General features: G+C 26.7%; 1 protein-coding gene across 1 annotated transcript; it reads right to left on the bottom strand.

Moving 5' to 3' along the window:
• Positions 1 to 4,875: 4,875 nt before the first annotated feature.
• On the bottom strand, positions 4,876 to 12,961 carry LOC111034604 (pre-mRNA-splicing factor CWC24-like). Its single transcript, XM_022315893.1, has 4 exons — positions 12,819 to 12,961; positions 10,589 to 10,698; positions 5,630 to 5,816; positions 4,876 to 5,213 (listed from the first exon to the last, which is right to left on the bottom strand). The coding sequence occupies exons 1-4, from the start codon at positions 12,862 to 12,864 to the stop codon at positions 5,125 to 5,127; spliced, it is 432 nt and encodes a 143-aa protein (XP_022171585.1). The 5' UTR covers positions 12,865 to 12,961; the 3' UTR covers positions 4,876 to 5,124.
• Between the last annotated feature and the right edge of the window lie 2,677 nt (positions 12,962 to 15,638).

The following is a 15,638-nucleotide window of genomic DNA, read 5'->3' on the forward strand; positions in this document are numbered from 1 at the left end:
GGTCACTTCGGTGTTATAGTACGTATTTATTGCTTACTGGTCATATTTAATACTTCACCAAAAGACGTGTCTGGAAATTTATACCAGTTACACTTTGTAACTTTTGCGTCTTTTTATAAAACATCATAGACGATGTTTTCCAAGTTTAAAATGTGTTTTCATAACAAACAATTTATGAAATTATATTTTTCATTTTTTTTTGGTTTTTATTTTTTTATTTTAGGTCATTTTCGTGACTTTCATAACTATTTTTTAAGAAGAGTAACGCTGAGTAAGGGCATTTTTTAGTTATTTTTAGCAATTGAAAGAAAATGTATAGTTTAATAATCTGTGATTATTACGTTTTTCTTTTTTCAATTTATTTTTTTTAATGTGTAGGTTTGAATATTGCCATGAAACTTAATTTTATTTAACCTACAAAATTACTTAGAACAAAATTTCTTAGTTTCCTATACCAAAATCAGTTTTGAAATTCAAATTTAAATCAAGAACACTCATGTTTATACATTTTAGTTTTTAATTTTAAAATCAATAAAATTGATTTTTATAGGTTTTTTAGGGCATCAAAATATGGGCCCTAATTATATACACGTATGATGTAACCTAATGTATCGACAGTGGAATGGCCAAGTGATGTAATACCACTGTATGTAACCTACACTGTCAACGAAATCCAAGTTTCAATTGATTATGACAACAACTTAATAAAATACCTTCCTCTTTTTGCCCAAATATTGTAAATCTCAAGTATCGTAAACCTCAAATATTTTTCCTAATAAAAATAAAAATATTTTACTTGTGACTTACCTTCTCCCTAATTTCGTATACGGTAATTTGAAGGTATTTGCCGTGGCCTCGACTAACAATATATCCCGGCCTGAAATTTAATCCCGTGTACCTATATGTATTATATTCAATTGAATATTATATTTATATACTTAGTACCTACATATATATTCAAATAATTATTTAATTGTTGATTAAGATGATTTATTACTTTTTAGGTATTAACCATTCTATAGTTGTGAAGTGAGTAGAGGAGTTTATGATAGGGGAATATTAAAATATTATAATAAAGCAACTGTATATAAGATAGGAGAAAATATTATTAAATAATTTAAAAGAAAACAATTTATTATAAAAAATTATTAATGTATTATGCATACAATATAAAACCATTAGGTGACAAAATAAAATAAATATATTTTTAGAAGTATTTGCATTAGTTCTGTAAGTCCAATGGGCTTATTAAAATATTATTTTTTCCTTCTATCTAGTATTATATTCATGTTCACCTAATCTCATTTATATATTTTTTTCGTATACCATAGTAATAGTACATTTTTTTATACAACGCTTCCAAATTAAATACATTTGATAATATCATTATAAGAAATTTGTTTTAAACTATAACAAACAAGAAACAGTAAAATGAGTTAGTTTGTATCCTAACAAATATTACGTCGAAGACATAAAAATATTTAACTTACATTTACATACCAAGTTTATACCAGGAAAATTAATTAATTTTAAATAAACTAAACGTTAGTTTTTACTTAATTTCAGGTAGACATTAAATATACGTACACAGTACATGGTTACAGTATACGTTTAATAAAATTTAGAAGTAGATAGGTAGTTATGTTTCTATTATAAGCTAGCTGGCCCCATGCACTTCGTTGCCCTTTAAAAATGCCAACTCTATATGATTTAAACTTTGTTCAATTCGTTATTTAATATTCTGTGTAATGGTGTTAAAACTCTTTAAACTCAAAATACTTGCGAAAGCACCACTTAAAAATGTGAATTTTTGAAGTCTTTCTTTGTGCACACTTGCATGATGGTAGGTACGAAGGTACCGTAAAAATTTCAAACCTCAAGCTATCGTTATTTAGGCTCTAAGTTGATCAGTTAGTGAGTCAGTCAGGACACATTCGATTATTTTATATCATAGCCACCCGCCCATACGACTCACTTGTGATTGTGAGGGCAGTATATTCTAATGCGATGGGTTGTGACTTGTGGATTTCAGGCGATGCTTGTAAGTGTAGAATTTCTAACTCAAAAATTTCAAAATTACACCAAATCCTTCATTTTTATTTAATCCAACCTACAGAAACACATTGTGTGACAAAGTGCGTCGGATACAATGTGCCATCCGGTGGTTTTTGATATAGCTGTATAACCTGGCCTAGCCAGGAAAAAAATAATCAATTAATAGGTACAAAATACTGTGTTATATAGTGGTATATCTTGGTTTTGGTGTGACCCAGTTCAAATTGTAACACACCAAGATTTAATATACAGAAACCTTCATGGGAGTGTACTCAACTATTTCCCAAAGTTTCATAGCAATCGGACATACATTCGCTTTTATACAGGTAGGTTTATTTAAGATAGTTGTCCCCCTTGGACTTCATTACTATCTAGTAAAAAGTTCCTCCACTTATATGATTCAAACGTTGTGGCAAATACTTAAATCTGATAACTCAATACCCGGTAGAATGATGTTCAAAATTTAAAAAAAAATTTAAGTTTTACTTTGATTTTTAACACATTAATCATAACATTGCACATTTATTAATCTTACAGGACAGAGTTTATTTTTATAAAGATTAAGCCTAAAATTTAAACTTAAAAATCACTTGATGACTTTCTTTTTTTTTAACATAAATAACGTTATTATGGCTTTAATAAAATAGCTAGGTGTATCGCACTTCCGACTGTTTTTTAAATCTATTAATGACTGATGTTTTTATAGTAGCTTTAAATCATATCCAGCCATTATAATATAAATTGAAATAAACCACTTCCCGTTAATTAATGCCATCGTTATCTTCATTAAAGGTTTTTAACATGGCAATTTTGATAGTTTTGACCAAATGTAAAATATAGGTCTAAAATTACATTCAATCATACATTTTCTGTAACTAAGAGCAACCTTATAAAAAACACAAACATTATTTGTTCTTGAAATAAATGATATCTCTGGGTTCTTTTTATTTTCATTTTTCATAAGAATCTATGATTTTTTTTAACAAAATAGGCCTATGTTACTTAGTCTTTAGTTTTGTATAAGTGAAACAATTTTTGAAAATTGGTAGTTTTTGAGTTTACCCATTAGAAACAAAAAAATTTACCACTTTATAATATAATATTAGTATTAGGATAAAATAGTAATAATAACAATGTTGTATAGTAATAAATAAAAATAACAATTTTTTTTACCCCCTATACACAATTTTACCCATTTAGTATTTATAACATTATAGTATAGATTAATATTCACTCACCTTATTACATAACCTTTAATATATATGTTTGTCTGCTTTATCCAGAATCGATTGTATTGCTTTCCAAATATACACAATAAATACACAATATTAGAGCTAAAAAAATATAGTTATTATTACGAATGTTTTATTAACACGTTGAGTGCCACGGTGTTCGTGAAGTGCATCGTGCATGGTAAGTTCCCGCACCAAAACTGTGCCTCAACAACGACGGTCGACTGCGTGTCGACATCGGCTCCTAGAGCCAGGTTAGGTTAGGTTATTTTACCTCGGCAATTTTACCTCGGTTTAATAATGGTACCTATAGATTAAAAAAAAACACGAGAAATCCTAATGCTCTTATGACCCAGCTCGTTGTTAAATATTAAATAATTTACAACAACCCGTCCTATGGGCTACGGCCTACAGAGAGCAATAGCCTATTCGCTGATTCTAACGAATTTCTGTAAGATTTCGATAATACGACTTGTTGTTTTTGATTTAGAACGTATTAGTACTAGTATGTAGCAGTGTATATTTCAACCTAAAAAACATGCTGCAGGCGATAGTATAGAAAATATGCGTGGCTAAAGTAGGTACTAGCCGGTATAACTAGATAAAACTAAAACGGGTATATATCCTCAAAGTATTAAATAATTGCTTCCAGGAAAAAGAGTAGTTGTATTATGATTATGCTGATTAAAGCAAATCGGTTTCACTATCAAAACACTACCTAGTGACGAAAAATGTATATTTTCTTTTTAAATTGCTCTAAAATATTCATTTTATTTTATATTTTACACTCAAAATTAAACATATTTATTGCTAATTTATTTGTGTTGAATACGGTTATTTATATTTTGATGTAGTACTATAAATAATTAAATAGGTCATGTCCTTATTTTCAAGACATTAAGTGTGTAATTTTTTTGTGAAAAAAAAACTATTTTCAAAATATTTAAAAGCTAAGATAATACTAAAATAAATGGGTAATTGATAAAAAAAAATTAGTAACTAAATTATTTTCCAAATAACTATATGCATATTTATTTTACCTAATAAATTAAATAAATGTTGTTAAAACGTAAACTGTTAACTGTAAACTGTTACGACGTAAAAAACAATAATTTTTAGAATTTTTCATTACTTATTCACAACTTTTTGGGGAATGATGACAAATATATTTTGTCAAATATCGTTTAATTGTCCTTATGTTACCGTACTTAACCTAAATAAAGCTTTTATGATACTGTAATTTACGTATGTTCATATTTATGTCAAATCCTCAAAAATAGGATTACTTATTACTACTTATTTACAAGGCGAAATAGGAATAATTCACAACTATATTTAAAAATCGCTTTTATTAAGTGTTTCGGTTGATAGTAGGTGGTATATGTAGATAGGTACATATTGTACTACTAGAGAATAACACGCAAGGTAATACTAGATTCATAGTCGTTATAGTTTCTTGTGATATTTGCATTTTTAGTAAAATAAATAGGTACAAAACTTCAATACTCAAACTATATATTAAATTATATTTGATAAAAAAATCAAGAATCGTTTAAAAAGCTTTATAAAAATATTCAAAAGTTAAAAATATATTCCCTATCTTATCATGATACAAATAATTATTATTCATTAAACCATTAAAACATAAAAATATTTATAGTCTACTCTATAACTAGCCATCAAGACTGTGTTTATTATATAAGTTCTAGAGTCTAGGATAGTATAAAAAGTTATTCATTTAGTTAAAATAATACAAATTACAAACATAATTGATTTAAAAAAAAAATAAGTATACGCATACCTATTATATATTAAAAAGGTTATTATTGTTCTTCGTTTAATATCTCCATGGTGGACGACCATTATTAAGTTCTCTTTTACCGGCTGGACGTGTTGGGATTAAAGGTTCTGGAGTAATTGTACCTACTAAAATAGAACAAATAATAAAAATAAATTTATAAAAATATACACATATTTATTTCATTTGCATTTAGTTGTTTAAATAGAATCCTTATAAAGGTACAATAATTCAAATCTAGGTGTATAGTACCTACCATATAGTACCTACTATATATAATATTATTATATTATTATTATAATAATTATTATCATTATAATTTTCATACAAATTGAAGTTATTTTAAGTACATTCTTTATGTTTTTTTTTTATTTTTTAGGTCATATCCTAAATGCATTATTTAAAATTGTTTTTTTAAAATTAACCTTTGTAATTGTTTTAATTGTATATGTTTTGTAGATTACATTAAAACTTAAAAGTTAGAGCTATGAAGATCTAAGAATATAATATTGATATAATGATATACATTTTATTTTTAACTTACTCGTGTTGCGTCGATTAACAACAGGCACAGAAACTGACTTCATTTCTGAAATAAGTTTTTCTAACTTGATGCACACAACTGGCTGATCTATTGTGTGTCGCCGACATATTGGACATGACTTGTTAGTACGCATCCAATTGTGTATGCATTTGAAACAAAAAACGTGGTTGCATTTCAATACTGATGGCTAGTAAAATAACAAAATAATAAATAATGGTTAAAATTAAACGAAACACCTATTCATATTTTACAATTTTTATTTTACAATATTACTTACACAACATTTTTACTAAGGGGCACTTTTAAAAATATGTGGTAGGAAAACTACTCAAAAAAATGTATTGCAATCTATCTCGATTATTATCTTGACATTTTCGCAGCCGAGCATAATTATTTATTTTTAATGAGATGTGAGGAATTTATGTGAGTATCTTAGTTTATAAGTGCTAAAAATTAATTAATTGAATATTTCCATTCGTTAGGTAGTGAAATAAATTCATTTTTCTGGCGATACTTCATCCAACAGATTATATACCCTACATAATATTTTAATATATAGGTAACATGTATATTATGCATCAATAAAAAACTTGGTTTAGATCATTTTTATAAGCAAATATTAAGTTCAGTACGTAACTCAATTAATAATATTATATATTATGCATAGTTTATAATCTTAATAAAACAACCGCAATCGAGGTCTTTGGATCGCTTAAAGTAGTTATGTAATTTATATCTTATGTGTAGTGTGTAGTGTGTACCTATATCCCGAACTCCTTTAGTTCTAAGGAGTTGTGCAAACACGTGATATTTTTTTGTCAAAGACTACATATTTTAAAGTCAGTATTTAATAACGTGCTAAGCATACTGTTATAAAAACAAGCACTTAAAAAAAAAGTTTTATATTCTCAATTCATGAAATAGTTTAACATTTAAGGTTTAAACACATAATGCTTTTTACAAGGCATTTTTTTTATTCTAGAACGAATTTGGGAGAACATCAAAAACATACAAATTACAGAAAATATTGCTATTATGAATTTATTATAAATAACGACAAATCGGCCAACGTGACCCAAAAATAGAGTCTTATAATATTTTACATCCATATAACAGTCTCCTAAAATGTAATTAATTTAAAAGAAATATTCTGTTGTTGTTTTAACAATATTTAAAATCACTCAAGTAGTGTCAGAGTATCAAATTTTAAATGTAAGTATTAATTTGTATCAATTAACTTTATGATTAATATCTCTCATTTTGATAACGTCCAAAAAATAGAATAATACCATTCAAAGGGATGTTTTACAGAACAATTGGTAATAAAAAGCGGGTAAATGGATGTTACTCTATTGTACATTAGATGTCTAGGAGGTCACTGCAATGGATGGTATTAAATTTGAATTCAATGATATCATATCATTGTATACGAAAAACGATTTTATGCGGAGACAGTATGTCAGTCTAGGATATTTTATATTGTCATTACTTATTATATTAATATGGTAACTGGTAAGTAAAGTTAAATTAATATTATTCTTAAATTATCAATGATGCTGGAAAAATATTAAATGATAAACATTATACTTAGTGTCAATATGCTATTTTGTCAAAATTTGAACTTAAAATGTCTGTAAACAATAACTATATTTATATATTTATTAGATTTTTTAGTTACGGAAAATAGTGCTTAACACTATTTACTACTATTACACTTTGTTTTAAATTTTCAATCCTTAGCTATAAAAATTGAAAATGTTATACATTTTTAACTACGAAATCCTCTTCAATTTTCAATTTGATAAATATTATCGAAATTTAAACTTTAAATGCTTATAAAAAAAATGTATGTAATTTTAATATTTTTTAACAGCTATTGTAAAAATATATCAAAAGTCTAGTATCAAATTTTCATGCTTTTTGTCCCAACTCATAATATTTTATTGACATTTATAGACAAATAAATGGAAAAAAAATGAAAATTGAAAATGTCCGTCGACAGCTTATTAAAATGAGTCAAAATATTTTGAAAAATGTATGAAGTATATGAATCGATAAAATAAACATATGGTGTAAATTTCAAGTGTCTACAGTAATTCGTTTTTGAACAAAATAAGAAAATCTCTACAAGAGAAATCTAGTGAAAATCCAATATTGTAAAAATTTCAACTTTTTTTTTTTGATAAAGATAGACAAGCTTGTAAGGAATCTTGTATTTAATTTTTAAATCTTAAATATAAATAGAAACATTTTTATGAATTTCTAACTAAATATAATTTGATAATTTTCGTGATTTTTACGAATTGTGTCAAAATTCTAAGTTTAAATGGCCATAAAAAATTATTGTGGATTTACGCCGATTTAAGCTCAATTTTTTTTTAATTTCCATTAAAAAAATCACAAGGAACCTTCGATTAAATTTTCAAGTTTTTTGACAGAGTGAAAATTGTTTTATCGACTTGGGTTTAGAAACACATATAATAATCGAAATTCTCATATGCCTATAAATTGTTCAACACAAACCAAAATATTTTGAAAATTTCATGGTGTATAGTGTATACCAAATGCTTACATAAATATCCAGTGAAAATTTCACGTATCTACGGTCATTATTGTTAGAGTTACACTAAAAACCCAAACAATTGGGTAAAAATTGCCGTTTTTCCTTAACTTTTTGTTTGCTCTTCCTGTGGCTTTTAAAAACTATTGGGAATGTTAAATGTTGACCTCCCTAATGCACCAACTAGATTAACTTTCCTACCAGAAAAGTTGCTGTTTAAGAAAATCGAAGCACTTTTACTGCAAGAACCCTTGATGACAGACACAAAAATAAAATAAATAATATTTTATTGTGCGACAAACATTCAATGAAAATGTCATGTATCTCAGGTACTATGGTAATTTTTTTTAGAGTTGCACTAAAAACCAAAATTGATTTTTTCGAAAACTGGTTATTTCTGCTGTTAAAGAAAATCGAAGCGTTTTTACTGACCCAAACCTTGATGAGTGATGACAGACACAAAGATAAAAAAATAATAAATAAAAAATCCACATCATTATAAAATACATGCATCTCTCAGCTCAGAATCTAAAATCTAAAAAATATTTTATTCTCTAAATCATTTAAACTTCAAATGTTGACGGAACTGGATATTTAAACGAAGAAAATCAATTTAAGTTATTTGCATGTCCTTCAGAAGTATTATTTGTGGGGACTTTTATGTGCTCATATACATATTATATAATACTATTTTACAATAGAATATATTATTATATTTAATCAAATTTGTGATTTTGATGACTGATCGTTTCGAAGTTGAAAGGTGTAACGCCATCTAGTGGTTATCTCAAACGTCACTAATTCTAAACAAAAATTTCTGCGATGAGATTTAGATTCCATTTAACTCTATAACTATATACAGTAATTGATATTTTTGTATTTTACTATTATTCATATTTTGTACCAGGTTTCTTTCTATTCATTCAAATTAATATCTTTTCACTTTTTCAGTAAGTACCCAAAGTTTAAGTTTTTAAAAAAAAATTATATAATATATATTTAGCACCTTAGGTAGGTACATAAAACAGCACAAATACTAAATCTCTAATTAGGAACTATTTGTGTTGAAGGTATTGAGTTCTTAAATAATTGTTCAATTATAAATTATAATAATATTAATAAATTATACATGGCCATAGTTTCATACTAGATTATTTTACTATGTATATTGTATAATCAATGTTACGACCATACGAAAATAAATTGTACTTAAATAATTATCTTCTCGCTTTAAAGTGGTTACAGTACTTATAGCTTATGATTAATATTTATTTCTAAATCCCAGATTTCTGTAAAACGAGGTTACGTGATTTAATTCCACAGATTTTAACTCCAACATTAATTTTATAATTTGAAGCGTTTAGGTAGGTACTTACATTAATATTTGTTCAAGCCTATTTCCTATACCTACATAAGAGATTACATAAATGACATGTCAATTTGTCTAAATATTGTCTAAAAACAATTTATCTATCATTTATATTTACAAAAAAAATGTTTTATTTTGAAAGTCGAATTCAAAGTAAAATACTAATAAAATATAAAACCAATAAGTCAAACTTTTTGTAATAGGTGATTATTTAGATTAAACTCTAAGATTACTCAAAAACCATACACAATTATTTTAGGTGAAAGCGTTTTATTTATGTTCCTCGTGGGTCGGGAGAAAAAACAAATATCGAGCTTACATCTTCTTAAATACTATTTATAAATACAAAAAACAACTAAAAAGTCCAAATACTTTACATTTAAAAACTAATATAGTAGTTATATATATAGAACTATTAAACACATACACATTATAACCATTTATGATATAAATTACTTATAATTGACTACAAAATTTAGGTACATCATGTATTTTGTGCCAAACACCATAGTATTGATATAATATTATCGATTACTTTTAAATTGTATTAGAAAATAATAATTTAATAATTTCAAAACACATGGAATTCGAATTATTTCGATACATATATTTTAAATTTTTGGTGACAATTGAGCAAACCAAAGCAATTTTATTTAGTTACATTTTTAGAAAATATGATGTACTTTCCTACCAGCTATTAGGTTTCATAATAGGTTAGGTACCTGTACAAAAAACATTATTTACTAATACATCATAGAATATAGATATTAATGCTGAGAAAGGTACTCCAGGTTCCCACTCTAAAATCTTGGATGCACCTCAGCCTATGCCACTACTTCCTACTATATTGGTAGATATTTATCGGCAGGGGTGCACAGTACAAGCACAATTAAAATTCACCACAGTGGACGACGGAGTAGAATGACTTGTATATAATATATCGTCACACGATTTATACAGATACTTTTATCGATTCCAAATAAAATCCATAACAATTTTACCTGTATATTTATTTGAATTGTATACTAACCTTTTCAAAAATGTCGAAGCATATCGAGCAGGTTAAGTCGTTAAAATCTAACATTTTGGCAATAATTTTTTTCTCCGTTTCCGTCGACTTTGCTTTACGTACTTTTATATCTATAAAAAAAAATTATAAACAAAGGATCTTGGTATTTATTGTTTAATGTAGGTAGTGTATTATTGATAGATGTTGAAGTATATATTGATATACATTATATTGACATAAAAAAAACACTCAATTCATATAGAGCAATATCAAACGTAGGTAGGTTATATTACTTATAATTAACTTATTGATTCCTCAATGCACAAATATTTATCCAATTATTTAGATCTACAATAATTATTAATTATTATTTTGTACAAATCGCGTAATTCATCAAAAATACTTTTATAAAAATATTAAATAGTACTTTTTTCGATACCATAATTTATTTTTTTAAATAATATTTTAAGAAGGGATAAAAACTGTTCTTGCATTTCAACTTGGTTCTCTTCTGGGTAGAATGAATGTTTCTATATTAAGCATATAATTAATAACCTAATGATATACCTAATAAGTATGATAATAAGTAATGAAAATACACAAGAAAATGTGTTTCTTAAAATTAAGGGGAGGTTAAAATAATAAAAATCTTTTTATTAGTACGATTTAACAAAAATGTTGTTATGAAGTTTTCATTAATCATCACAATATGTTATGTGAATTCCTTATACTTTTAGGATATAAGAAGGTACTTGTATTTCACAATTTGAGAAACCTATTGAAAGCAGACGAGTTTTAAAAAATCTACACAAATAATAATATACTATAATATTCTATGCATTATGAGCAAGTGAACAACGTAATATTAAGTATTGCTATTATTATTTATTAGGATTATTAGATTATTATGAAATAATGTTCCGTTAAAAGTATAACATATGTATTTAACTACACTCAATTTTTTATGTAATTAATAGAATTTAGAAAATATGTATAGGTACATACCATATTACATACTATACAGTATACATTTATTATAACAGATATGTGTGAATTAAAAAATAATAATTATTCAAAATAATATTAATTATCCGTTACATTTTTCAGTCATAATTTATTATTGAATAAACACGGGAAAACGCTCTATCTAATTGTGTAAAAAAAAAAAATGAATCGTTATGAAGCTAAAATCAATAAAGGTGAAATTGTATAGCACAATAATATAGGTAAGTACCAAAATAAATAAAGGAAGGCAGTTTGGTAGAAGATGCTCATTAAATTTAATAAGCACAACTAATATTGTTTGCACATTTTATATACTAATATAAAAATAAAATAATAAAATAATTGCTTTATCGTTATTCGTTATTAGTGCTCGGTATATATAATATTATAATATACTCTACAATAATCTTGGTTTTGTAGTACCTAGTGGTATATAAACGGTAATCATGAACAATTATTATTTTAAGTCCGTATTTATGAGTTTACTCTAATCTAACAATGCCATTAATTAATTATTACTTAGGTAACAATATTAAAACGCATATTATAGAGATATCTCTGTTTACGTAAATGAATAACAGAAAAAGAAATCTAACGTTTACACCAATACCTATAAAAATAAACCGTGTAGTCCTTACGAAAATCGAATCCACAATAATTACAGAACGACTTTGGGTAAGCTCCTATTATAATAATATACGGAAGGTTGACTGCCGTGTAATCACTTGTTTTCCATCATCGACTATACTTACATCATAAGTATAATAATATGTAAAAAAGGAAAATTGTGGAGGTCAATTCGTTATGCATAATATATACCTAAGATCATAGGCGAAACTGCGGATCGAGCAGTCGGGCTATAGCCTGACCTAATACTGACTGGATAACACTTTATAAGCTAATAGAATTTCAAATTAAAATTTTAAACGTATTTAGTAATTAGAATTTTTTTTTCTTATTTATCATTATTGGCCTTATACTATTTTCTTTAAACGACTTTATTTCGTAAGTCTATCGTAAACTTACTATCGAGTACCTACCTCGTATAACGATCGAACGATACACGAGACCGACGCTCGAGCGACGCAAGTTTAGTCACACCACAACTACTAAGGTGAAAATAAAATTTGAATTCATTGCTGGGTCTACTACTCAATTTCTAAGTCAGTACCTATATAATAATATTCCGTACGACATAATATTTTTGTAATTATAATATATAATACATTCTACGTGAACAACTTACGTGATACGGCTGATCCTAAAGTGCTGATGCGGTTATAATTGGACATTTCAAATAGGTAGGTACTTAAAGTTTGAACAATCGACGAGCGAACTACACCACGAGAGCCACAATAATGCAATGGACGTATAATTATTTGCCGTCCTAATCCATTCGATCGAGGTAGGTAATCGTACATCGCGGAATAGATAAGGTAACCTTATAAAGATCGGTACCTAATCGACAACGACAGAAGGGGCGTATATTATTTTAACGACATTTAATTGTGGAACTCAAGATATCAGGTAAGAACAACTAATGAGTACCTACCTATGTAAAACGGCCAATGAAGCTTAGCATTATTATGTTTGAATTTTAATTAAAATATTATATATAATTAATAATATATAAACGTAACATTGTTGGTGCACCAGCCACCAACTTCCTCGAGGGAGGGGTCAAAAAGCGCTTTACACATCCGATTTTTATTTTTCCCCATAATATAGGTCTATAGATGCTACACGCCGGAATACATGGTGATTACTGTAGTACCTATTAATTATAACTTTCCGGTTATAACTGATTATAAATATACATATCACTTACCCATAGGCGTAAATTTGGTTAAACATCTACTATACTAATATCAATTAACACGTTTATTAATATCGATTATTGAACTTACGAGGTCAAGTTAGGAAATACTTTGGAGGGATTCAGGAGTCTTTAGGGGGTTACCCCCCCCCCCCAATTTACTCTTATACTCTTACCAATGTTTTCATTTAATAATCTAATATTATATTATGATTCATGTTTATTTGAATATAATAGTTTGTTCTACTTTTCAGCAAACTATATGGATATTTAGGTAATTAAATAAATAAATATAATATTAAAACGAGTACCTAAGACTTGCATCATTTAAAATTTCAATAATTTAATTATTTAATACAATTTATAACAAACGCTAAACAACATCACTACCTCGTCATCTAGACTATATTTACTTTTAAATAAAAAAGCTTGTAATTTATACATAATTATATAGTAGTAAAGTACCTACTATACCTATAGCCTAAAGCGTGTCTACTAATCGTGCTCTCGCGCTCGTGCCTATCATGCACGTGCACAACTTGTGCAAAATATGACAAATTATAACGTAGGTATATTTATAAATGTACTTAATATCAATAATATTGCAGTTCCTTTAAAAAATTTTTTTCTCAGTTATTAGTTTCTGTTCCTGCTACAACAATAGGTACCTAATAATAATTTTTTTCTAAATTTGGTTGTCCAACTTTTTATTTTCACTTGGTTTTTGGATTCATATATTAAGCTAGTGCACGACCTATGACCTGTGACCAACGCCCGCGCCCATACATAGACTAGCCTATGGTATCAATTTTGGATTTTGGTGTAGTTCTAAAAAAATTACTTTAAATACATACAATTTTCACTGATATCATACGTTTATTGTATAAATTCATATACTTAATAACATTTTCACAATAATTTGACTCGTTTTGAACTGTTAGAGGATATTTAAAATGTAAAACTTTAAGTTTTTTATCTATGTATGTCAATACAATTGACATATTATTGTCACGATAGAAGTTAAAAAATATTAAAAATACATAGGCACCATTTTATTTTATAAGCACTTAAAATTCAAATTTTGACAACATTTATAAAACTGAAAATGTTCAAATTTCGTAGTTAAATATTTATGAAATGTTAAGCTTTCATAACTAATAGGATCGAAAATTTAAAACAAAGTTATGTTCAATTGTAGTTATTTTTGTAACCAAAAAATTAAAAAATATATTTACACAGTTTTTTTTATGGTTATTTTATGTTCAAATTTAGATGAAATTACATATTAAATAACCAAGAATAATGATTTAAGTTGTTTTGTAGTAATTTAAAAAAATTATTCGTGGATACTTGAAACTTCTAAAGAATATTATTATTTACAAATATAATAATATGCAATATCATTAATTCAACTTCAACCTACCGACTACATTAGTAATATTAACAATAGAAATAAAATATAAAATATCTGAGGCCGATAAACAGTCTCCGCTCAGAATCATTTTTCGTATACAGTGATATTATATCATTGAATTGAAATTTGACACTATACATACAGAACTACAGAAGTGACCACTTGTAACCTACTTTATAGGCGTATAGCAGATCGACATCCAATTCTTATAGCTAAGGATTAAAAATTTAGAACAAAGATTCTCATAAAAATTTCTGTCGTGTTAGCACTTTTCCGAGTGATTACGTCGATAGACTATTGAGTAACCAAAAGAGTAAAGACCATAATATATATTAACTGGTTGCAGCTTTGTTCTCAAGAAATCGATATTGCTACCTAGACTTGAGACTTTTAATCCTTGACAACCATAAATTAACAGATTACAGATCAGATTCAAACATTTTATCATTTTATCGGTGGTTATAAAATATCCATATCCCCTCCCATAAATATTTGTATGCCTATAACTACGTCACTTCCACGCTATTCCTACTATAGTAAAGTTGTAGTAGGTACAATAATATACTGTATTGCTACTATAGCTACTAAGGTACGTGTCGTATTTAAAAGCTCTTTTAAGTCTTAAGCAAATACATAGTACTTATATATTAATATATTATACACTATATACTATATATAGTCATAGTGAACTATACATTATATTATGTTGTATAATTATTGTGGATAATACAGACATAGGTACACCGTAAATAGGCGTTATTAATCATATTCATATGATATATTGTATGACGCTATCTGGGTAGGAAATAGGAATAGAGAAATAACAATAAAATCAA

This window comes from Myzus persicae, unplaced genomic scaffold (assembly GCF_001856785.1).
Source record: "Myzus persicae strain clone G006 unplaced genomic scaffold, MPER_G0061.0, whole genome shotgun sequence".
Taxonomy (NCBI): Eukaryota; Metazoa; Arthropoda; class Insecta; order Hemiptera; family Aphididae; genus Myzus; species Myzus persicae.